The sequence below is a fragment of the Cervus elaphus genome, chromosome 9 (genome assembly GCF_910594005.1).
Source record: "Cervus elaphus chromosome 9, mCerEla1.1, whole genome shotgun sequence".
NCBI classification, from domain to species: Eukaryota; Metazoa; Chordata; class Mammalia; order Artiodactyla; family Cervidae; genus Cervus; species Cervus elaphus.
The window spans coordinates 53,454,315-53,479,888 of NC_057823.1; the positions used below are offsets into that span (position 1 = coordinate 53,454,315).

Below are 25,574 nucleotides of genomic sequence, written 5' to 3' on the forward strand. Positions count from 1 at the left end.
CCTAGTTAATATGTTACACTGTCCTGAGCCCATTTTCATTTGCCTTGGGTTTTTCCTGTTCTAAAATGTGAATTAAAACCTGCAAATGTGCTTTTTGTTTCATTTGTTGCTAGGCAACTGGAAAGATGACACCTAAACCGTCACCTTCTAGAGCACACTCGTGTTTCAGTTCAACCTCTCTAAAATAGTAATTTCATGTGAAAAAAAAGAGCTGCTGTTTGGGTTCTTGAGACTAACCAGAAAACTGTGCAGAAAAGCAGTCTGTCCCCATGCCGGATTCTTAGAAAAGCTGACACGCAGCTTTGTGCAAGAAAAGGGATTGGCCGCCATAACTCACACGGACCTTTGTACCGCCTTCGTTGTCTTACGCGTTGTGTCGGAATAAACCAACGCACAAAGGTTGGTTAATCTTCTGTCTCTCGCATAGCAAGATAGCATTTACAAGAATACACTTAGAATCTGATGGGCAGTGAGAAGGAAAACCTAGGGTTTTGCATTATGAAATATTATTTAAAATTAACTGCTTCCTCTGCCAGCCTTTATGTCCCAAATCAAAAGTGTTCCCCCTCCATATCTGGCACTGTAAATTAGTCAGTCACGCAGCCTTTGGAAGCAGTTGGGATTGGCCAATTCCTTTGTCAGGTGAAAATCTCTGCAGCGAGTCATGGGACTAAATTGGGCGGTGTCGCTGTCCGCGTCGATGGTGCTGAACTCTAGGCGTGGCCAGAGAGGGTTCCTTTGCATGACAACTTCCGGTAGGGCGGGGTCAGGTTCGCTCTCCAAAAAGTGGATCCATCTGCCATCTGGTGGTACATGAGGAAAATGCTTTTGATAAAGTTCAAGAAGGACTTTGGATTGAGACCCTAAAGGTTTTGGAATATTGAACCTCATGAAGCGGTTTGGGGGAGATCTGGCCATTTTTAAAAGTCACAGTAGTATAGGAGAATTGAGAATTCTGAGAGTTATCTCGCACTTGTACCATCTCCCAAATAATTTGCAAATATGTTTAAGATTTCCCAATCATTTCTTTCAGTATATCTTGCTATTAAAAAAGTATTTGTTTTTATAGACATTTAGAAATAGTTACTAAAGTATTCACAGTACATTTTTCTAATGTGCATCTGAATTTTTTTTCATTTATTTTTATTAGTTGGAGGCTAATTACTTTATAATATTGTCGTGGTTTTTGCCATACATTAACATGAATCAGCCATGGATTTACATGTGTTCCCCATCCCCCCTCCCGCCTCCCTCCCCATCCCATCCCTCTGGGTCTTCCCAGTGCCCCAGCCCTGAGCACTTGTCTCATGCATCCAACCTGGGCTGGTGATCTGTTTCACCCTTGATAGTATACTTGTTTCAATGCTGTTCTCTCAGAACATCCCACCCTTGCCTTCTCCCACAGAGTCCAAAAGTCTGTTCTGTACATCTGTGTCTCTTTTTCTGTTTTGCATATAGGGTTATTGTTACCATCTTTTTAAGTTCCATATATATGCGTTAGTATACTGTATTGGTCTTTATCTTTCTGGCTTACTTCACTGTATAATGGGCTCCAGTTTCATCCTTCTCATTAGAAATGATTCAAATGAATTCTTTTCAATGGCTAATATTCCATTGTGTATATGTACCACAGCTTCCTTATCCATTCGTCTGTTGACGGGCATCTAGGTTGCTTCCATGTCCTGGCTATTATAAACAGTGCTGCAATGAACATTGGGGTACACATGTCTCTTTCAGATCTGGTTTCCTCAGTGTGTATGCCCAGGAGTGGGATTGCTGGGTCATATAGCAGTTCTGTTTCCAGTTTTTTAAGGAATCGTCACACTATTCTCCATAGTGGCTGTACTAGTTTGCATTCCCACCGACAGTGTAAGAGGGTTCCCTTTTCTCCACACCCTCTCCAGCATTTATTGCTTGTAGACTTTTAGATGGCAGTCATCCTGACTGGCGTGTAATGGTACCTCATTGTGGTTTTGATTTGCATTTCTCTGATAATGAGTGATGTTGAGCATCTTTTCATGTGTTTGTTATTACATCTGTATGTCTTCTTTGGAGAAATGTCTGTCTAGTTCTTTGGCCCATTTTTTGATTGGGTCATTTATTTTCACAGAGTACATTTTACAGAAAGAAATGCTTTGGAAGCTGCATCTTGTTAGCCAAATACATTCAAGAAAGTTTAGCCAAGAGTACTGCTCTGATTTCAGTTTCTGGAAGGAAAAAAAAACAACTGTAATTATAACTAGGAAGTGGTTAAGAGGTCATAAGAATTCTAAAAGAAAAATTCATGTTTCTTATTTTCTTCCAGGACTAGTATATAAACTATCAGAGTTGGCAATATAGGAAAGTTATGGTATGCTTATGTTTATCCTGTATATTTTCACTCTGTGTACTTTTACAGTCACTGTGAAATTTGTACATTTAACTTCAGATGGGGAGTCCCTGAAATTAATCAGGTTGCTGAGTAGGTATTCTTTTGATAATGAGAATTGAACAGGAGAAAGAGGTTAATGGTATGCTTCTTTCAAATGTTATATTTATAAAAATACTATGGAAAGGTGGGTACTTTTTAAGAGGCTGTAATGTCAAAATCCCAACTGACTTTAAAATTTCTATGTTTTTGATGGTAACCTCTTGTTCCTTATTAATTTAATATCACTCTCCCCATAATTCTGAAACAAGTCACTGCTTTATAACCAGAGGCTTACCATATCTTCAGATCTGTGGGTTACAGTGTAAAATCACTTCTAGCAAACTGAGTAAAAATGAATTTCTTTCTTAAACTTGGCAACCTCAGAAAAAGATAGAACTATCCAAGAGGCACACTTGGCTTTCTCAGCCAACCCATTTAATATTTAGTATTGTTATGTTTTCTCATTTACTCTTCTATGGATCTTAACACAGAAAATACAGGTATCATTTAAGACATAAAACATTTTTTAATACTGATTTCAATAAAAATTTAGGTATTAAGTTTGGGAAAAATTACTTGAATTATCTTCATTGATAAAGGAGATAAATTGGTCAGAGTTTAAGAGAAGAATTAACATTCTAACCTAGACTCCATTTGGTTAAAATGGGAAGTTTGTCAAACACCTGTCAGATTTCATGAAAAGAGACCTATAACTTTTCCTACCAGAGTCAACATGGGTATGAAAGCCATTTGTTTAAGAATGTAATATAAGTCTGGACTATAAATGGTATTGGTTTATATTAAAGCTTATGTTACTGTGGAAAACAGAAACATTATACATACATACACATGGTAAACCATAAGGGGTATTGTCATTTAAGGCAACAGATGGTAGATCAAAAGCAGCTGCAATAAGTTGAGCTGCCTAAGATAGATGTCTATACCCTCAAAGCCTCTTGTTCCTGCCAAACGGAATAAGAAACCTAAGATGTGTGAAAGTAAACAATAAAAGGATAACCCTAAAATAACAATAAAGTCTAAAGCTTTAGGTGTGAACTCAGTGTTTTAAAATGTGCTCCTAAGAAAGTTTTTTTAAAACTTACAGAGTATATACAAAAGAAAATAGAGGGTATCCCAGATACTGATACACTTATAAATATGACTATAACAAATATTAAAAGACTATTTCAAGTTTGAATATAATAGAAACAGCCAACGGGCATATTAGCCAGTATTGCTGTTACACATGTGTAGTAATATAGTTCCTTTTAAAAAATCCTGTGTGCTCCACTTAGTCTTCCTCCCTCATCCCTAAGCCCTGGTAACCATTGATTTTTTTTTTTTACTGTTTCTGTAGTTTTACCATTTTTAGAATTACAGCTGGAATCATATAGTATACAGCCTTTTCAGACTGGCTTCTTTCACTTTGTTTGGATGCACTTAAATAGGATGCACTTAATTTTCCTCTATATCTTTTCATGGCTTGATAACTCATTTCTTTTTAGTGCTGAATAATAAAGACTAATTCAACTATCTGGATATATCACAGTTTATTAATTCACCTACTGAAGGACATCTTAGTTGCTTCAAGTTTTGGCAATTATGAGTAAAGCTGCTATAAACATTTGTGTGGACATAAGTTTTCAGCTACTTAGGGCAAATACCAAGGATCATGACTGCCAAATCTTACTGTAAAAATAACATGTTTCAGTATACACATAATGAGTAAATATATTGATGGTGTTAGGAACCAAAGATTCTCACTTTGGTACAAGGCTAACATAAATATGAACTGGGGGATGGAAAGGAAAAAAACCTGTTTTAATGGACTGAAATATAAATACCATGATTATACACACACACCACAGATACTTGTATAAGTACAAGTATATATTAATATAGGCAAGTATCATCCATGGATGTTGGAAAGCACTGAGTACTAAAATTGTTTGGAAACAGAATATTCCTAGTTTTTCCTTCCAGTCTTATGACATATAGTACTATATAAGTTCAAGGCATACAGCATAATGACTTGACTTACATCATGAAATGGTTATCACAAAAAGTTTAGTGAACATTCATCATCTCATATAGGTATAAAATGAAATAGGGAAAAAAAACTCCGTATGATGAGAACTCTCAACTTTCACATATAAGGCAGTGCTAAATTATATTTATCATGTTGTATATTACATCCCTAGTACATACTTATAACTGTAGGCTTCTAACTTTGAACCTTCTGATTACCTTCATACAATTCCCCCTCCCACCTCAGCTCTCTGCTAACCACAAATCTGATCTCTTTTTCTGTGACTTTGTATTTTTTTGAAGTATAGCTGACCTACAACACTGTTAGTTCCTGGTAAACAACATAGTGATTTAACATTACATAGTGGAGATGGTGAAGGAAAGGGAAGCCTGGCATGCTGTAGTCCATGGGGTCACAAAGAGTCGGACACGACTTAGCAACTGAACAACAACATTGACTGTATTCCCCACACAGTATATTTCATCCTCTTGACTCATTTACTTTGTAACTGGAATTTATACTTCTTAATCTCCCTGTACTCCTTGATCTTCCCCACCCCCGGCCCTGGAAATCATCTATTTGTTCTATCTATAACTGTTCCTGCTTTGTTATGTTTGTTAACTTTTAAGATTCCACATGTAAGTGAACTCATATAGTTTTTGTCTTTCTCTGACTTTTTCCACTTAGCATAATACCTTCTAGGACCATCCATGTTGCCACAAATGCCAAGATTTCATTCTTTTTTTATGGCTATGGCAAGAATATTGGAGTGGGTAGCCATTCCCTTCTCGAGGGAATTGTCCTGATTCAGGGATTGAACCTGGGTCTCCTGCATTGCAGGCAGATTCCTTAACATCTGAGCCACCAGGGAAGCCCCAATATTCTAAAGTCACACCGCTACAGCCACCAACCCACCACATCCTCTTTATCCAGGCTGCTTCCATATCTTGACTACTGTAAATAAGCTGCAATGAACACAGGAGTGCATATATCTTTTCTAATTAGTGTTTGTTTAGACAAATACCTAGGAGTGGAATTTCTGGTCATATGGAAGCTCTACTTTTAATTTTTTGAAGACTCTCCATACTGTTTTCATTGTGGCTGTACCAATTTTCATTCCCACCAACAGTGCACAAGGGTTCCCTTTCCTTCACATGATATTCACATAGTTTTGAAGCATCCTTCCAAAGATGAATAATCATGAAAAGTTAAAAGGTGGTACTTTTCAAACTGAAAGGTTTTTGAACACTGTTTTGTAACAAAATTATGTCAAACAGTATCATCAGTGATGGAATGAAATGACAGTAAATGCCTTCTGATGTAATGTATAGACAATACAACATCTCCAAGGCAGTACAGATTTCGGAATATTTCATCTGAATTTAATGAAGACACAATGCCCAAATTGAGGGATATGCTGTAAAATGACTCTTTAAGACAATGTCATGAAAAAAAGTCAAATATTTTCTTTAGACTGTTCTAGTTTAAAGGAAACTAGAAACACATGACATTTGAATACAATATGCAAAGCTTGATTATATCCTGGATTAAAAAAAACAGCCCCAAAGGGCATTATTGAAACAATGGAAGAAATCAGAATATTGAATACAATACTGGGTAACAGTGTTCATGTTAAATTTGCTGAGTGTGTTTCAAGTCATGTGGCAGAATGCCCTTGTTTGTAAGACATATACGTTGAGATAATCAGGGATGATATGTTAAAATGTGTGCAACTAGCTCACTACAAAATTCCGTGTTTACATACTGTGTGTGTGTGTGTGTGTGTGTCTGTGTCTGTCTGTCTGTCTGTCTGTGTCTGTGGTCAGTTGTCTCTGACTCTTCAGTCCATGGAATTTTCCAGGCAAGAATACTAGAGTGGGTTGCCATTCTGTCAGCTTTTTTTCTTTTTGCTTTCTCCTCCTTCCCTCTCTTTCCTTCTCATAATGCAGCACAAAACTTAAGAGCTCAAAACAACAGACTTCTCACTTATACCTCTGGAGGTAAGAAGACTTAGGCTGAGATGAGCTGTGCTTGGCTTTAGTATATAGGTTGTGTCCAGTGCTGTTCCATCCTCATCCTTGAATCACTGGGCTATCCAGAAAACGTTCTTACAGACATGGCAGAAGAACAAGAGGACAGTTACTGCAGCAGCACATTTCAAGCCACAGGTTACTTTACTCTGTGTATTAGTTTCCTAGGATTGCTGTAACAAATTACCACCAACTGGGTGGCTTAAAAAAGCAAACCTAAATTCTCTCATAGTTTGTAGACTGATAGCCTGAAATCAAGGTGTCAGCAGGGCCCTGCTCCCTCCAAAGACTAGGGAAGGATCCTTACTTACCATTTCCTAGCTTCTGGTTGTTACCAGTGATCCTTGGCATGCTTTGCCTCATAGCAGCATCAGCCCAGTCTCTTAGCTCCATCATTATATGGCCGCCTTCCCTGTGTGTGTGTGCATGCCTCTAAATCTCTATAAGGATACCAGTCATCAGACTTCAAGGTTACCCTAATTCCATATAAGTTTATCTTAACTTGATTATATCTGAAAAGGTCACGTTCACAGATACTAGAGGTTAGGATTTAAACACAGCTTTCTGAAGGACACAATCCAATGCTGTCTGCTAATATCCCTTTGCCAAAGGAACTGATAGGGTCAAGCCCAAAATGGAAAATTAAACTAAACCCATTGTGAGGGTTTGGTATAATTCACATGGCCACATTCAACATCAATGGAGCAGAGAGGTATACTCTTCCCATAGAATTTAACAGGGTGAGTGACTTTTTTAATAATAAGTGTGTATATGTACATAAAATGTATGATGTATGTAATATATATAGACATGTGTGTGTGTGTATATATATATATGACAGAAAGTGAACAAATGGAGCTAAATTGGTGACTCTAGGTGGTTACTTATTATTGCTTATTATGTCAAATATCAACAAGTCTGGACTTAGGTAAGGAGAAGTTATTTTTTTTTCATTTATTTTTATTAGTTGGAGGCTAATTACAATATTGAAGTGGGTTTTGTCATACATTGACATGAATCAGCCATGGATTTACATGTATTCCCCATCCCGATTCCCCCTCCCACCTCCCTCTCTACCCAATCCCTCTGGGTCTTCCCAGTGCACCAGGCCCGAGCACTTGTCTCATGCAGGAGAAGTTATTTTTAAAGACTGTTGTAATACCAGAACTCACTGATCACAAAATCTGCAAATGTCTCAAATAGAAGAAAAAACGTTTTATTTAAATAAAATTAGGAAGAGGTGTGTGTATATGTTAGTCGCTCAGTCATGTCCAACTCTTTTTGACCCCATGGACTACAGCCCTCCAGGCTCCTCTATCCATGGAATGCTCCAGGCAAGAACACTGGAGTGGGTAGCCATTTCCTTCTCCAGGGGATCTTCCTGACCCAGGGATCAAACTCAGGTCTCCTGCATTGCAGGCAGATTCTTTACCATCTAAGCCACCTGGGAAGGCAGAGGTAGGCAGGGCTAACAGTAACTTTGTGGGGGAGTATGGCAAGGGGATACAGTGAGCAGATGGTATAATCAGGGTGATGCAACAGAAGTATTTTTCCCTCAATGGTTGGTCTATTCTCTGAATGAATCATTAAGTTGAGGATATCTGTATTTCAGGACTTGTCTGAGTTTGGAGAGGAGTTAAAGTTCAGGGGCCTATGAAGAGAAGATAAGTCTAACTAAAATTTGGTCAAACCAAATTATAGGTAAGTAATGGGTAATTGTCAATACTCTTGTAACTCTTCTGTAGGTTTAAATTATTTCAAAATAAGATTTTTTAAAAATAGCACTTAGCTACAGTTTTGGAATGCATTTTTAGTCTCCCAAAACATCATGATATTTTACTAGCTGTACTTTGCCCCTCTTCCCAGTAACTAGACTTTGAGTAAAGACCCTGACATTACAGCCTAGTTGGTTGTAGATTTATTTGGTCCTAATTCTACCTTCACTGGAAAGAAGAAAAACGTCCTTAAAAAACCACAATGTTTAAAGGGTCCAAAGTTTTCAGAGGAAAAAGAAAGTAGTTTGTAATTTAATCCCATCAAGCAGATATTAATACATACCCTGGGAACTAACTAAACAAATTAAGATTCACAGGAATCCAATTAAAGAGCAGCATATTCTTGTATTTCAAGTTGTAAGAATGTATTTTTAAAATTATGAGTCTTGAATGAGTTACTTAGAAATTGACTGTATTAAGATTCCTAGGTGGTGATTATAGTTAACATTGAATTATATATTTGAAAACTGCTAAGAGAAAAGGTCTTGTAAGTTTGTTCTTTCTTGTGATGACAACTTTTAACTATGTGTGGTGATGAATGTTAACTAGACTTACTGTGCTGAGCATTTAGCAATATATATTGAATCAAGTTGTATACCTCAAACTCATAATGTTGTATTAATTATATCTTAATTTAAAAAAAGATTTCTTAGGATGCAATAAGCTTCTGCTTAATGAGTTAATCACTGGGAGATATACCTCCTTTTTCAATAAAAACTCTGTAGCTATATATTAAATATAAAAATAAGCTCTATATCAACTAAAGATAAGCATGTCTCTTTTTCTTAATTATAAAGAGATACTCAGGACTCACAGTTAGAATATAGGAAGAACTACAACAAATAAATACGAAAAAGACAATCCATGTGAAAAAAATGGGCAAGAGAACTGAACAACCCTGCCCAACCAAAGGTTATCCAGATAACCAAAAATATTCTTTAATAGTGCCCTGCTGCTAAGTCACTTCAGTCGTGTCCGACTCTGTGTGACCCCATACACGTCAGCCCACCAGGCTCCCCTGTCCCTGGGATTCTCCAGGCAAGAACACTGGAGTGGGTTGCCATTTCCAATGTGTGAAAGTGAAGTCGCTCAGTCGTGTCCGACTCTTAGGGACACCATGGACCACAGCCTACCAGGCTCCTCCATCCATAGGATTTTCCAGGCAAGAGTACTGGAGTGGGGTGCCATTGCCTTCTCCGAAATAGTGCCCTACTACATCACTAATTAATAATCAGAGAAATGCAAATTAAGCCTATAATGAGATAGCAAAAATGGTTAAAATTTAAGATTAGTAATGACAAGTATCGGTAATAATTAGAATAACTGGAAGTTATCCTGCTGATGAGAGTGTAACTGGTACAAGTTCTTAGAAGGCAGTTTGGCAGTATCAGACGAAGCTGGAGAGAGCAACCCTGTGACACCAAAGCCACTTCTAGGTATATGCCCCCTCCTTCAAATGTATACACTTGTGTACAAAGTGACATGTATAATGACAAACTTCTGTGAACCGTGGAACAATAGAATGAGTAAATGAGTTTTTGCTGTATTCATTCTGAAAAAGACAAAAAGCAGTCTGTGACAGTTAGGAGCTAGCCTGATACTCAGAGCTAGGCTGTGTTGTTCTCGTGTTGAACAAAAACAGGTTCACAGAACAACAATATTAGACATGGCTACTCATATACATGATGGTGATGGATTAAGAGAAAAACAAGAAGATGCCACAAAGAGGCATAAAGGAACATTTTCCAATCCACAAACATGACCAAATATCTCTCTATCCTGACTAATATGAATTACCAACTACAGTTTTAGCCTCCTCCCATTTTTTTACCTTTTCCATGAGAATTATTAATATATCCAACAATAAAATTCTGAGTTACTCCTAATTTTATTTAAAAAAAACATTTTTTTCTTCTGCTTGAGACATTTGCAGATTTTGTGAAGAGTGAGTTCTGTTATTGCAATGGTCTTTTAAAGCAGCTTCTCCTTACCTAAGTCTGTATTTGTTGGTATTTGACATACTTCAAGTCCTACTTCAAACCACCCCCAAATCACCATTCACATGATTAAATAACAGAAGTCCTGAACTAAGTATCAATGAAAAGAGACTAGATTCTGAAGATTACCTACTGTATTTTTTTTTAACATTGTATACACTATATATAATTGTTTTTGTTTTTCACAATTGGAATAAGGAGCATCAGACAGTGTCAGAGGATAGGTTCTAGTTCTTATATTGCTAGGAGTAGCTGTATGGACTGGGCAAGTGATTCAATCATTTGGGGCTTAGTTTTTCATCTGTTTAAAAAAAGGGGAGGGACTTACATGGTGGTCCAGTGTCTCAGACTCAGTGCTCCCAACGCAGGGGGGCCCAGGTTAGATCCCTGGTCAGGGAACTAGATTCCACATGCTGTAACTAAGAGTTCAAATCCTGTAACTAAGACCTGATGCAATCAAATAAATATTTTTAAAAAAAGGGGTTGGGGAGATGGACCTAATCTTTCTGAGGTGCATTCTTAAACATTCTATGATCTTATGACTATTAAAGAAACTATGAACAAATACCTTGCACAATTTATATTGGGCCATTTTCAATATATGTAAGTAGTCTATTATTTAATTTCCTCTAAAATCTGAAGCCAAACATTTATCTTCACTTTGCTTATCTATTATTTGGGAAGCAGATTTACATACTAATTATGAGCATGAATTGTGTCAGACAAAACTAAATTATCTTAATAAATTAATAAAACTTTATTATTGTTATATTTACTAGGTAGAGGGCCCTAGGGAAATAACATAACCTCTCAATTTCATCTGTAAAAAAGAAATGTGTATCCTATAGAGTTGTTGACACAAGGATTAAATGAGATAATGCATGTGAATTACTTAACACATACCAGTATATAGAAATATACCCAATAAGTACTAATTCCATCATAATCATGAGTAACAAAACCAGTTGCTGGTTTTTCAGGATTTGAGCATTTGAGGATTCCGGGGAAAAGAATGGATTTATGCATATCATGAGGCAAGTTGAACAGCTGCCCCATCCAGTGTACCTACTGGACCCCAGTTTCCTGAAGGATGATGTCTGTCTGTCCTCTTTTCTTTTCCTACTGATCACTTCCTCCAAGCCCCCGCCCCCGACCCACCCCCACCCAGCTGGTTCAGGCTTCAGAAGACTCTGTGGGATCTTTCTGCCTTTTCCCTTGGTCTCCAGGCAGTGTGTGGGGTGCGCCCAGTACCTTAACACCTCGCTGTTTGCTGGTTGCTGCAGCGTCTCCAGCCAGCTCACAGATACGATGACTTCAGCCTTAAGCTCTCTTAACGAGTATCCTCATTGGCTTCTCAATTCCCAAGGGCCTTTTTTTTTTTTTCCCCTGAAAGGGAAATGAAAGGTGAGTTTGCTGTTGCTTTGGCAACAATTTGAACCTCTACCTAACTCTCCAGAATGAGAACATATCTATTAATACATTCGATAGACTGGGGACTGGGGAGTTGAGTTACTCAATGTAATTTTTCTTCCAAGTTCAAAACAGCTCACCCGGCTCGGTTAGCCTTTGGAGGCGCTGCGGTTAGAGGCTAGCAAAGCCAAGGGCAGCTGTTGCCAGAACCTGTTGGCAGAGGAGTTTAAAGTGTACCCGCAACAGGTGGCGGCTGCTGCTGAGCGTGCGCTTGTGAGAAAGAATGGCGACTGCATGCAGAAAACTCCTGCAAAGCAGGCAAGTGGGAACTCTTCTCATTTTCCTGTGCTTATCTGTGGGGGGTGCGGCAACCATTCGCTATTCGGTGGCAGAGGAGATGGAGAGCGGCTCGTTTGTAGCTAATGTGGCTAAGGATCTGGGGCTGGAGGTAGGGAAGCTGGCTGCGCGTGGGGCGCGGCTTGTTTCCGAGGGCAATAAACTGCATTTCCGGCTCCACCGCAAGACAGGGGATCTGTTCGTGAAGGAGAAACTGGATCGGGAGTCACTCTGTGGCAAAGCTGACCCATGCGTTCTGCACTTTGAAGTAGTCCTGGTGGAGCCACTGCAGTCCTTTCGCGTGGAGGTCAGGGTATTTGATATCAATGACAATGCCCCGGTTTTCCTAAACAAGGAGCCTCTGTTAAGGATTCCGGAGAGCACCCCCCTGGGTTCACGCTTTCCTCTGCAGAGTGCCCAGGATCTGGACGTCGGCCTCAACGGTCTCCAAAACTACACCCTAAGCACCAATGAGTATTTCCACCTGCACACCCGCTTCCGCAGCCACGGGCCCAAGTATGCCGAACTAGTGCTGGATAAACCCCTGGACAGAGAGGAGCAGCCGGAAGTCAACATGACAATTACAGCTGTGGACGGAGGGTCTCCACCCAAATCTGGCACCGCCCACATCCGGGTGGAGGTTCTGGACGTCAACGATCACGTGCCCCAATTCTCTCGACTGGTGTACCGCGCTCAGGTACCAGAAAATAGCGCCAACGGTTCCCTGGTGGCTACGGTGACTGCCACCGACCTGGACGAGGGCTCCAACAAGGAGATAACTTACTCGTTAGCTCAAAATCCAGAAGTAATTCTCCAGACATTTCAGATTCACTCTGAAACTGGAGAGGTTCGACTAAGAGGGCCCCTAGATTTTGAAGCGATTGAAACATACGACATTGACATTCAAGCTACCGATGGAGGAGGCCTCTCTGCCCACAGCAAAGTCCTGGTGGAAGTGGTGGATGTTAATGACAATCCTCCTGAAGTTACAGTCTCCTCTGTGTCCAGCCCTCTCCCTGAGGACTCTCCACTGCAGACTGTCGTGGCCCTTTTCTCTATCCGAGACCGGGACATTCGAGTGGGAGGAAAAATCACCTGCTTCCTCAAAGAAGACCTTCCCTTTGCAGTCAAACCTACATTCCGGAACTCCTACTCACTGGTCACTGACAGAGGCTTGGATCGGGAGGAGGTCTCTGGCTATAATATCACCCTTGTTGCCATGGATACTGGACCACCCACTCTGTCCTCAGAGACTGTGATAGAGGTGCTAATATCAGACATTAATGACAACCCCCCAGTATTTCAGGAAGATTCCTACATCTTGACTGTTAGAGAAAACAACAGCCCTGCAGTTTTTATTGGCAAAGTCCGTGCTGAGGATCTAGATTTGGGTGAGAATGCCAAAGTAACATATTCCCTGTTGCCTCCAAAAAGTGGAGATCTATCAGTCTTTGCTTACATCTCCATAAATTCAGACAATGGGAAACTCTATGCACTGAGAACGATGGATTATGAGGCCATTCAAGATTTTCAGTTTGTGGTAAAGGCAACTGATGGGGGCTTCCTGTCACTGAGTAGCCAGGTTACTGTCAGAGTGGTTGTCCTGGATGACAATGATAACCGTCCAATGATCTTGTACCCACTGCAAAATGGCACTTTGCCCTGCAATGACCTGGTGCCCAGGTCTGCAGAGACAGGCTACCTGGTGACCAAGGTGGTGGCAGTGGATGGTGACTCGGGTCAGAATTCTTGGCTTTCATATCATCTATTTAAAGCCACTGACCTTGGGTTATTCTCTGTTCAGCAACAAAATGGGGAAATCCGTACATTGCGGCAGGTATCTGAGAGAGACCCCATGATGCAGAAACTGGTCATTCTTGTTCAGGATCATGGCCAACCAGCTCTTTCTACTACTGCCTCACTTAACATTCTCCTGGTAGATGGCTTTTCTGAGCCCTATCTGCAGTTTCGGGATACATTTAAGCATCCTACAAGAGTAAATCCATCCACTAAATATTTAGTCATTTCTCTGGCTGTGCTTTCCTTTCTCTTTCTCCTCTCTGTCACAGTGATCTTCATTATACATATCTGCCAGAAGATTAAACACAGAGAAAAGTTCACAATTCAAGAGCATTTCTATGATGACTGCAATTTCTCTAACAACCTGGTACAAGGAGGAGCCAGTGGACCCATATCACAGCCTTGTCCCTATGAGACGTGCTCAGCCACTGGCACTAGCAATAGTGAGTTCCGGTTTCTTAAGCGCTTTATGCCCAACTTCCCTTTCCCCCATGGAACTGGAGACGCAAAAACAGAGGCTGGCTCCAGATTACCACCAGATTCTGATAGGAACAGGTCTCGGGGGTCAGAGGGCCATGCCCAAGTATCTGATGACTATATGTAACCATTACCCATGTCTTCTGTGGAAGTTCACTAGTTCTGGCTCTGGAAACACTTAGTTCCACAGAGATACCGTGTTGTTTTGCCTTTAAGTTATTTTCTATTAGAAAGTTACACATGGTTAGGGGAAGAGAACTAGCTTCTAGTTTTGATGTATCAGAAAGCAATTAGGTTGAGAAGTAGAAATATAGTTTGTCATTATTCAGAAATTTCTAGATTTTTGTCCCTTGATGAGTAGAGATCATTTCTGAATCAATGTCTTGTACCACAATCATGCAAATGTCTGGTGAATGGTGGTCCTCAATAGATAACCAGATGGTAGGAAGAATAAAGAAGAAAAAGGATTTGCCGTATTTACAAATATAAAGGCAGATATAAGGAAGGCTAAAGAGATTCAGTTCAGGAATGTTTGGTAAAATTAAGTTAGACTTCTTAATGGTTGTTGAGGAGCCTTAGGCCAGTCTTAGGTCTCTTTATACCTATCTCATTGCTCATCAGAGAACAGTTATCTAAATGTGGAGAATGAAAAGTGGATGAGGAAAAATACAGACTACAACAGGTAGATTTACAAAAGATTTTAAAGGAAAAAGAATTCATTAATATCAACTAAGTGGCCTTAAAGAAAGATTTTCACCTATTATCAGAGTTGATCTTAAGCCATTTTCCCTTCTGAGCATGCTGATGTGATGACATACATGGAAACTAAGAAAGAGGTAGTTCCTAGCCTATCATTCATAAAATGGAGTAGGGAATCAAATTCAATTTCTTTTTGATCATCACTGTTCTGCATTTATAAGCTATTTTAAGTTCTCTCATTCTAAACTTAGAAAAAGAAAATATTAACATATTTCAAGGATACAATTAGCATTACCAATTGTGCCTTAACTAAGAGTTTGCTTTAATGAGTCTTTAGTTATGTACCTTATTTTATATAACATGTAAATGCAGACCCACAAGGGGTATAAGCACAATATTTGTACCTGGTATTCCAAGGGTAGAGCAGTACCTCTAGTTTGGGCAAATAGCTTCAATTACCTATTTAACTTTGAAATGCATATATATATATATATATATATATATATATATATCTACATTTCTACTGGAAGTTTCGAGTTACAACTAAAGCTTTTTAAAAGGATTTAAATTCCTTATGAGATAATTTTAGACTCATAAAACTGCAAGAATAGTATAGAGTTATCATATACTCTTCACCTGGCTTCCCTTAATGTTATCATCTTACATAACCATAGCACAGTCAACAAAATTAAGAAATTAATGTTGGTACAATTCTATTAACTAAACTACAAATGTTATTCAGATTTTACCCTACTGTCCTTTTTCTTTTCAAGGATCCAATCTAGGATCTTACAATGAATTTAGTTTCTACCATCCACCATCATCCCTTAACCTTTTGTCTTTCATGACCTTGAGACTTTTGAAGAGGACTGGTCAGTTATTTATAAAATGTCTCTCAATTTCTTCCAGTTACATTGAGGTATAATTGACATAGCACTGTTTAAGGTATACAGCATACGATTACCACAATAAGCTTATTGTTAACAAATATGTCCCTCAACTTGACATTGTCTTTGTTTTCTCATAATTAGATTGTTCTGCATTACTGGAAAGAATATTACAGAAATGATACTGTGACCTTCTCAATCCATCATATCAGGGGGTACATGATGTCAAAATGTCTTATCTGGTAATGTTAATATTTTTTTTTTACTGTGGTAGAATATTAACCATTTTTAAGTATATAATTCAGTAGTGTTAAAGTGATGTCAATCTTGAGGACTTGGTTAAGATAACATCTGTCACATTTATTTACTGTAATGTTACTATTTTTCCTCTTATAATTAATATGGGGAGAGATACTTTGAAACTACAATGCAAATATAATGTTTTTACTTTAACTTTTGCCCACTAATTTTAGTATCCATTACTGGCTGTTTCCTGTGGCAATTAATAACTGTGGCAGTGAATGGTGAATTTCTGATTCCTTTTACACTAATTAACTGAAATTCTTTAAGGAATACTTGTCACTTCTCCTACATTTACATTTTACTCATTTCTTTATATATGGATTCATGGACATTTACTATATTATTTGAACTATAACCCAATGCTACCATTTTATGAGCAAACTCTTATGTGGGATGAAGAGCAGATTTTTAAGCCTGGAATTATCCATATAGAGCACAATTTATTCAAAATGAGTATTTCTTTGTAATACTATGTTACATTATCTTAAAGCACGCATAAAAATCTTTTGTTTATGTTTATTTATAATGTTTTAACTTTAAATGAAAATTACATTAATTTGATCTGAAATTTCCATTAGTTATAAAATTAATAGCTATTAACTGAAAATTTAAAATCAGACATTTATATATTTATAAGCTAAGTATAATAAAGATGTCATTTAAATAGATTTACAGGCTGAAATTAGACATATATATAAAATGGAATTGATCTCTTTGGCTTTATTTAATTCTACTAAAGATAAATATATATATTGCTTTCTCCGTGTCTGTGCTTTTTGTTGTTTTATATTTAAAGATAAATCTGTCTCATTCTCAAAAGCAAAATTTATCCATATAATTCTCATATATAAAGGTTTATTTTCTACAGAGTTGAATATCAAAGTATGTGATTAATCACACATCCTCTTCAGCCTACAATTTGACCTCATTTCCAAATCTGTTTACCTTTTTATAATATTATTGAAATATTTATTGTGTTTACAGAATACTGAAACATAATACTAAAAAGTAAAAGTAACAAGTGTTTTGTTTCAACTGGTGAAGCAAGCTAATGTTTTTATGTACCACGTTTTTCTCTAAACAGAGATAATAGATAAAATTTTAAATGCAAACACTAGAAATGAAGCAAATATAACCACTGCAGAAAGATTCCTGAAGTTATTCATTGTAGTATGTTTCAGACCTATGGAAGCTGGAATACAAAGACTACATGCTAAACCTTATAGCTAATAGGCTCAATGAAATCAATTGTACTATTTTGGATAAGTACTATTTTGTACCATGTTGGATCAGAAGCCTAAGTCACTATTGTAAGACCTGATTCTAGACCATGTCTGGGTGGTCTAGGGATAAATATTTGTGGGGAGAGAAAGGATAGAGAATATACTTTTTAAAATGTACTACTTATAATGCAATTTTTAAAAAAGATACTTGTAAAGATGATTTCAGGACTACACCCACAAAATAGACAATTAATTATGGAAGAAACAAACCATGAGGCTGAAATAAAACTAGATTTTATATATATATATATGATTAGAAATTTTAGAAACAAAACATTAAGTCATGCAATAAAACCTCAGTAGATGGTATAAAATTTAGTATGGGAGTTACTGAAGAACAAATTAGTAAATTTGTACCTAACTAAGGGATTCATCAATAACAGAACAAAAAGTAACAAACCACCCAAAACTTAATGGGGGGAGGGATATAGGCCTACCTCTTGAATATGTAAGCATCAAAAAATCTTGGGCCTAAGTTTTAAACTAGCCACAGAATACACAGAACAAAGATTGAAAAAAGCCCTAGTATAGGCTCGGTTGATGATACAAAAGAAGAGAATGGAGGGAAAGAGAGAAAAGATAGTATTGACTCTGGTTCTTGCCAAGATGGCAAATTAGCATGACCTGCAGAAATCCTGTTCCAATATCACAGGTCAAAACATCACCAAACTCTCAACAAAGAAAGCCCAGGTTGGTTTCATGGATGAATTCCAAACATTTCAAGAATAATTATCAATCCTTCTTAAACTCTTTCAAAAGAAAAACAGAGAACATTTCCAAACTTATTTTATGGGGCCAACATCACCCTGATACCAAAGCCAGACAAAGACACAAGAAAACCACGTCAATATCCCTGGATGAATATAGATACAAATAGCCTCAATGAAATACTAGCAGACCAAATTTAATAGCATATTAAAATATACAACATGACCAAATGGAATTTATCACTGGGTTGCAAAGATGCTTCAACATATGCAAATGAATGTGATATAGTACATAAACAGGAGGAAGAACAAAATCACAAGATCATCATGATAAGATCACAGAGGCCTACAATGTGCTCAGTGACCCATGCAAGCATGAAATCTTCAACTGCTGAGGGGTGGAAGGCCTGAAGGGCAGTGGCCCCAGTGGCGGGAGCAGTAGCGGTACTAATGGTACCTCCTTCAGCTACACATTCCGTGGAGACCCTCACGCCATGTTTGCTGAGTTCTTCAGTAGCCAAAATCCCTTTCATACATTTTTTGGGCAGCACAATGGGGAGGAAGGCATGGACATCGATGACCTGTTCTCCGGCTTCCCTATGGGCATGGGTGGCTTCACCAACATGAACTTTAGCCGCTCCCGCCCAGCCCAAGAGAGCACCCAAAAGAAACAAGATCCCCCGTCACCATGACCTTTAGGTCTCACTTGAAGAGATCTACAGCGGCTGTACCAAGAAGATGAAAATCTCTCATAAGTGGCTGAACCCCGACAGAAAGAGCATCCACAGTGAAGACAAAATCTTGACCATCAAAGTGAAGCAGGGGTGGAAAGAAGGGAACAAAATCACCTTCCCCAAGGAAGGAGACCAGACTTCCAACAACATTCCAGCCAATATCATCTTTGTTTTAAAGGACAAGCCACATAGTATCTTTAAGAGAGATGGCTCTGATGTCATCAGGATCAGCCTTTGGGAGGCTCTGTGTGGCTGTACAATGAATGTCCTCACTATGGATGTCAGGACCATACCCGTTGTGTTCAAAGATGTCATCAGGCCTGGCATGCAGCAAAAAGTTCCCAGAGAAGCCCACCCTCTCCCCAAAGTGCCCAAGAAACATGGGGACCTCATTATTGAGTTTGAAGTGATCTTTCCAGAAAGGACTCCCCAGATGTCAAGAACCATTCTTGAGCAGGTTCTTCCACTATAGTCAACCCGTGTTCCCCAAGGACTGACCAGGGACCTTTCCAGAGCTCAAGGATTTCCAGACCATTCCACCAGCTGTGGACCTGAAGGAGGGTTCAGGGATGGCTTTTGTACTACTGAATGTTTTCCAGAGAATCTATTACAATCTTTCAAAAAAAAAAATCACATGATCATCCTAACCGATGCAGACAAAGTATTTGACAAAATTTAATACCCTTTCAGGATAAAAGCTCTCAACAAATTAGGTATATATAAGGAACTCTCCTCAGTACAATGAAGGCCATATATTAAAAGCCCAAAACTAAGATCATACAAAATGATAAAAAGCTGAAAGATTTTCTTCTAAGATCTAGAATAAGGCAAAGATAAAGATGTACACTCTCACCACTTCTATTCAATATAGTACTGGGAGTCCTAGCCAAAACCATTAGGTAAGAAAAAGAAATAAACATTCAAATCAGATAGAAAAAAAGTAAAATTATTTGCAGATAGCATGATCTTATGCACAGAAAACCCTAGAGACTCCACATTAAAAAAAAAACTGTTTAGAAAAAATGAAATCAGTAAAGTTGCAGGATACAAAATTAATGTACAAAAGTCAGTTGCATTTCTATGCACTAACAACAAAGTATCCAAACAGTAAATGAAGAAAACAATACATTACATTAGTATAAAAAAATAATAAAATACTTAGAAGTAAACTAACAAGGAGGTGAAAGACTTGACACTGGAAAACTATAAAGCACAACTGGAAAAAAAACACAAATGGAAAACATCTTGTGTTTATGTATAGGAAAATTAATATTCTTAAAATGTCTATTATACCTAGAGCAATCTACAGATTTAGTATGGATCTATCAACATCCTAATGGCATTTCTTTCAGAAATAAATGCTAAAATTAACAGAACCACAAAAGACCCCAAATAGCCAAAGCAATTTTAAGCAAGAAAAATAAAGCTGGAGGCATCACATTTCCTTATTTCAAAATACAGTTCAAAGTCACAGTAATAGAAACAATATGGCACTGGTATAAAAACAGATGAATTAACCAACCAAACAAAATAGAGAGCCCAGAAATAGAACTACTGGTATATGGCCAGTTGATCTTTGACAAGGGTGCCAAGAATACTCAGTGGGGAAAGGACAGTGTCTTCAATAAAAGGTGTTAGGAAAACTGGATATCCACATGTAAAACAATGATATTGGGACCTTATACCATTAAAAAAGTTATCTCAAAATGGGTAAAGATTTAAATGTAAGAACTGAACAAGAACTCCTAGAAGAAAACCTAGAGAAAAGCTTCTTGACATTGGCCTTGGCAATTTCTTGGATATAATACCAAAAGAGGCGGCAGTGTGGGGACTTGAATCATAAACAGTTCACTATATTGATAAAACTTTCCCTACGTGATAGGAGTGGCTCACTGTGATTTATGCTGAAAACCTTTCCTTTTTAGAGCCAGGTAGAGGGCTCTACCAGAACCCAGTAAAACACCCTAGTCTCTGAGTTTCTAACGAGCTTCTCTAGCAGAGAGCATTTCCCACACGTCATAGTTCATCACTGGAGGAATCAAGTGTGACCTGTGTAACTCCACAGGGAGAGAATTTTTAGATGCTTGTGCCTGCTTTCCTCCAGACTTTGCTCATGTCCTTTTATCCTTTGATTTAGCTTTGTACTTTTTTATTCTAATATCTCTTGTTATTGTTTAGTTGCTAAGTCATGTCCAGCTTTTTTGTGACCCCATGGGCTGTAGCCCACTAGGCTCCTCTGTCCATGGGATTTCCCAGGCAAGAATATTGGAGTGGGTTGCCATTTCCTTCTCCAAGGGATCTTCCCCAGGGATCGAACACTTGTCTCCAGCATTGGCAGGCAAATTCTTTACTGCTGAGCCACCAGGGAAGGTCCTGTGTGACTCCTCCTAGCAAATCAAAGCTGGGGGTGGTCTTGTGGATGCCTGATGTACCCCCTAAACTCATTTTATGATACTAAAACTTGTCTAGAAAAAAAGAAAAGCTATTTCCCAATATCATTATCAACAGATACAAAAATTCTAAATAAAATATTGGCAAAACCAATCCCAATTTCTTGGTCACTCTACCCCTTTCTACTGACTCTCTCCCTCCACCATTCCCAATCACCCTTTTTTAAAATTAATTGATGGAATGACTGAACTGAGAAAAGAGCAATGATTAAACATTAGATACCAGGTTTCTCTGGTGGTTCAGTGGTAAGGAGTTCACCTACTAATGCAGGAGACACGGGTTTGATCCCTGGTCCAGGAGGATCCCACGTGCCACAGAGCAGCTGACCCTGTGTGCCACAACTATTGAGCCTGTGCTCTAGAGCCCAGGAGTCATAACTACTGAACCCATGTGTCACAATTACTGTGGCCTGCATGCCCTAGAGGCCATGCTCTGCAACAAGACATCACAGTGAGAAGCCCATGCACCACAACTAGAGAGTAGCCCTTGCTTGAAGCAACTAGAGAAAAGCCCATGCAGCAGCAAAGACCCAGTGTAGCCAAAAATGAAATATAATTTAAAAAATTAGACTATAAGATTTTGACTTATAGTCAAAGATGGGATAAACATACTTTCCCCTGTATTTCTTGATGAGTACAACTAAAAACCTTTCAAATTCTATATCAAACAAACATAAGGAAAATCCAAAAGATAAGAGAGAAGAGGGCAGACCAGCTATGAACTGGAGCAACAACACAGACATGAGTTTCTTACTCCCCCCACACCATGTACCTCACATTTGGAGTTTAAGATGCTAGCAGTCCAGAAATGTCAATCAGTTCAGTTAGTTCAGTCACTCAGTCATGTACGACTCTTTGTGACCCCATGAACCACAGCACGCCAGGCCTCCCCCTGTCCATCACCAACTCCCAGCGTCCACCCAAACCCATGTCCATTGAGTCGGTGATGCCATCCAACCATCTCATCCTCTGTTGTTCCCTTCTCCTCCTTCCCTCAATCTTTCCCAGCATCGGGGTCTTTTCAAATGAGTCAGCTCTTCCCATCAGGTGGCCAAAGTGTTGGAGTTTCAGCCTCAACATTAGTCCTTCCAATGAACACCCAGGACTGGTCTCCTTTAAGAATGACTGGTTGTATCTCCTTGCAGCCCAAGACTCTCAAGAGTCTTCTCCAACACCACAGTTCAAAAGTGCTCAGCTTTCTTTATAGTCCAACTCTCACATCCATACATGACCACTGGAAAAACCATAACCTTGACTAGACAGACCTTTGCTGACAAAGGATTGTCTCTGCTTTTTAATATGCTGTCTAAGTTGGTCATAACTTTCCTTCCAAGGAGAAGAAAGCATCTTTTAATTTCATGGCTGCAGTCACCATCTGCAGTGATTTTGGAGCCCAGAAAAATAAAGTCAACCACAGACAAAAAAAAAATACCCTCAAAAAATGAACACACACACTACTCCCTGTCTAAGGAATCAGCAAAAGGGAGGCCTAGCAAAACAAAACTTTTAGAAAATAATTACTTTACTCTGGACAAACATGGTAGGAAAAAGTATGTAGCTTCCCTACCGCCCATGCCAGCAAAGCTGAGTGGAAAGATTTGTCTTTCACACATTTCTGTAACAAGCCTCCCCTGCCTGCCATGGAGAAACTGTGGGAAGCTGGAACTCCCACCCACCCATAATAATGAGGAGCCCACCTCTTCAGATGTCAACAGAGGCCAAGTGGGGAACCTGGACTTCCACCACTCCATGGCAGTAACGAGTCAGCTTTCTCTCTTCCTCTACCAGAGCAGTGTCAGAGAAAGCCAATTAATACACAAAGTTTAAATTAATCTACAGTCTCAGAATATAGTAAAAGCAGAATTACACTCTTTTCAAATGCTTACAGAACTTATACCAAAATAGATTATATCCTGGGTCATAAAACAAACCTCAACAAATTTAAAAGATTTTAAAAGATTTAAAAGATTTAAATGATACAGAAGTTGCTCTGCAACTACAATGGATGCAAATTAGAAATAAATAATAGGATAAGATGAAAAATTCCAGCACAGTTGCAAACTAGCAAACATCTTAATAATTTATAGGTCAAGGAGTAAGTCTCAAGGGAAGCCTTAAAATGCACTGAATTGAATGAAAATAACAGCATATCAAAACTGTGGAAAACAGCTAGAACTGTGCTAAGAGGGAAGTTTATAATACTAAATTCGTATATCTGGATAGAGGAAAAGTCTCAAATGAAAAATCCAAGGAAGACTGGCCAAGATGGCAAGGTAGAAAGACCCTGAGCTCACCTCCTCTCACAGGCACATCAAAATCACGACTATCTCCAGAACAACCGATTGATGAAAAAGACTAATCTATCAAAAAAGATTTTCTACAACTGAAGACATAAAGACGGAACCACGACAAGATGAGTAAGAGGGGCAGACTTGCGATCTAGTCAAGGCCATACTCCTGGGTGGGTGGCCCACAAACTGAAGAACAGTTACATTGCAGAGGTTCTCTCAAAGGAGTGAGAGATTTCAGCCCCATGTCTTGGCTCCCCAGCCTATGGAGCCTGTAGCAGGAAGATGAGCATATGGCTTTGAAGGCCAGGAGTCCTTGCATTTAAGGAGTCCCAGAGAGCTGGGGAAATAGAGATTCCCCTCTTAAAGTGTTAAATCACTCAGTCATGTCCGACTGTTTGTGACCCCCATGGGCTGTAGCCCACCATGCTCCTCTGTCCATGGAATTCTCTAGGCAAGAATACTGGAGTGGGTTGCCATTTCTTTCTCCAGGAGATCTTCCTGGCCCAGGGATGTAACGTGAGTCTCCCACATTGCTGGAACATTTTTTACTGCCTGAGCTACCAGAGATGAAGCCCCTTCCCTCTTAAAGGGTACACCCAAAATCTCATATGCTCTAGTACCCAGGGCAGAAGCGGTAATTTGAGAGGAGCCTGGGTTAGACCCACCTGCTGATCTTGGAGAGTCTCTTGGAGAGACCAGAGGCAACTACAGTTCACCCTGGGGACACAGACACTGGCAGAAGCCATTTGGAGGAGCTCCTTCTACCGTGTGGACACTGGTGCTGGCAAGTGTCATCGTGGAATTCTCCCTTTAGCTCACTTGCACTAAGACCTGCTCCCCCTCTCCAACAGCAGATAGCTGCCAGTGTTGGGATGACTCAGGCCAAGAAACCACCTGAGTGGAGACAGCCACACCCATCAACAGACAGGCTGCCTTAAGACCCCCTGCACTCACCATCACCTCTGGACATGGCCCTGTCCACCGAGGGCCCAGCATTCAGTTCTAACCACCAGCCGGCAGGCAACAGTCCCAGAATCCCCTGGTCCCTGGTCCTGCCCTCCAGGGAGCTGGCTCTAGCCTCTAGACCAGTCTCACCCACCAGAGAACGGGTAGCAGACTCAAGAAACTACAGTCCCCCAGCCTACCTATTAGCATGCCATATCCTGCCCTGAGACCAGCTGAATCACAGTTTCTTCCACTAGCAGGCCAATATGAACTTCAGGATACCCAAGATTTTGTATCCAACTCTGTCAGGAAACTCCCCCACCTCCAGCATCAATCAAACACCAGCTCTGGCCCCCAGGTCCTACAGCCAGACCCCAGGACCTGCCTCTGCCCACCAGTAGGCCAGCACTAACCCCAGGATCTGGTTTTACCCACCAATTTGCAGTCAGCAGCAAATCCAGTCTTCTAAAACCTGAGTCCGCCTACCAGTGAGCCATCATAAGCCCTAGGACTCCCTGGGGCTCTGCAGTCAGCTACTTTGTGACCCAGTCCTACCCATCAGCAGCCAGCAGCCTCTGCATAAGGCAGGGTCTGGCAACCAGTTGGACTGTGGACCAATCAAACTTACCATACCACCCCCACAGACTGCCACAACTGAAAGATTTACATAGCCATCATAGGGGAACCCCTAGAGCATACGACTTGGGTGACAAGAGGGGTGTGTGCTCCTGGGATACACAGGACATCTCCTATATAAGGTCACTTCACCAACGTTGAGAAATATAACCTACCAAATACATAAGAAAATAAAAACATCAATTTAGGCAAAATGCAGTGACAGAGAAACATGTTACAGAGAAAGGAATAAGATTAAAACCCCAGGAGAAGAACTAAGTGAAGTAAACATAGGAAATCTACCCAAAAAGTCCAGGGTAATGATGGTAAAGATGATTAGAGAACTCACAAGAAGAATGGATGCACAGAGTGAGAAGTTAAGAGGTTTTTAACAAG

General features: G+C 39.4%; 2 protein-coding genes across 3 annotated transcripts; both read left to right on the forward strand.

The window, feature by feature from the left end:
* The first annotated feature begins 275 nt into the window (after positions 1-275).
* On the forward strand, positions 276-16,811 carry PCDHB1 (protocadherin beta 1). Of its 2 annotated transcripts, XM_043912987.1 has the most exons (4): positions 276-399; positions 8,082-8,170; positions 11,777-14,230; positions 15,995-16,811. In XM_043912987.1, exons 3-4 carry the CDS (start codon positions 11,935-11,937, stop codon positions 16,030-16,032), a joined length of 2,334 nt encoding a protein of 777 aa, XP_043768922.1. In that variant the 5' UTR covers positions 276-399; positions 8,082-8,170; positions 11,777-11,934; the 3' UTR covers positions 16,033-16,811. The 2 variants fall into 2 exon arrangements, with proteins under 2 accessions (XP_043768922.1, XP_043768921.1); XM_043912986.1 differs by having other exon boundaries at positions 11,777-16,811.
* A 1,811-nt stretch (positions 16,812-18,622) lies between these two features.
* Positions 18,623-19,349, forward strand: LOC122700276 (dnaJ homolog subfamily B member 1-like). Its single transcript, XM_043913032.1, is given in 2 exon segments — positions 18,623-18,825; positions 18,827-19,349. Coding segments are annotated over 2 exon segments (711 nt in total). The 5' UTR covers positions 18,623-18,637.
* Positions 19,350-25,574: the final 6,225 nt, after the last annotated feature.

What these genes read in the sequence shown, in the direction of transcription:
- PCDHB1 (XM_043912986.1), top strand. Translation starts at nt 11,935, where the DNA reads ATGGCGACTGCATGCAGAAAACTCCTGCAAAGCAGGCAAGTGGGAACT.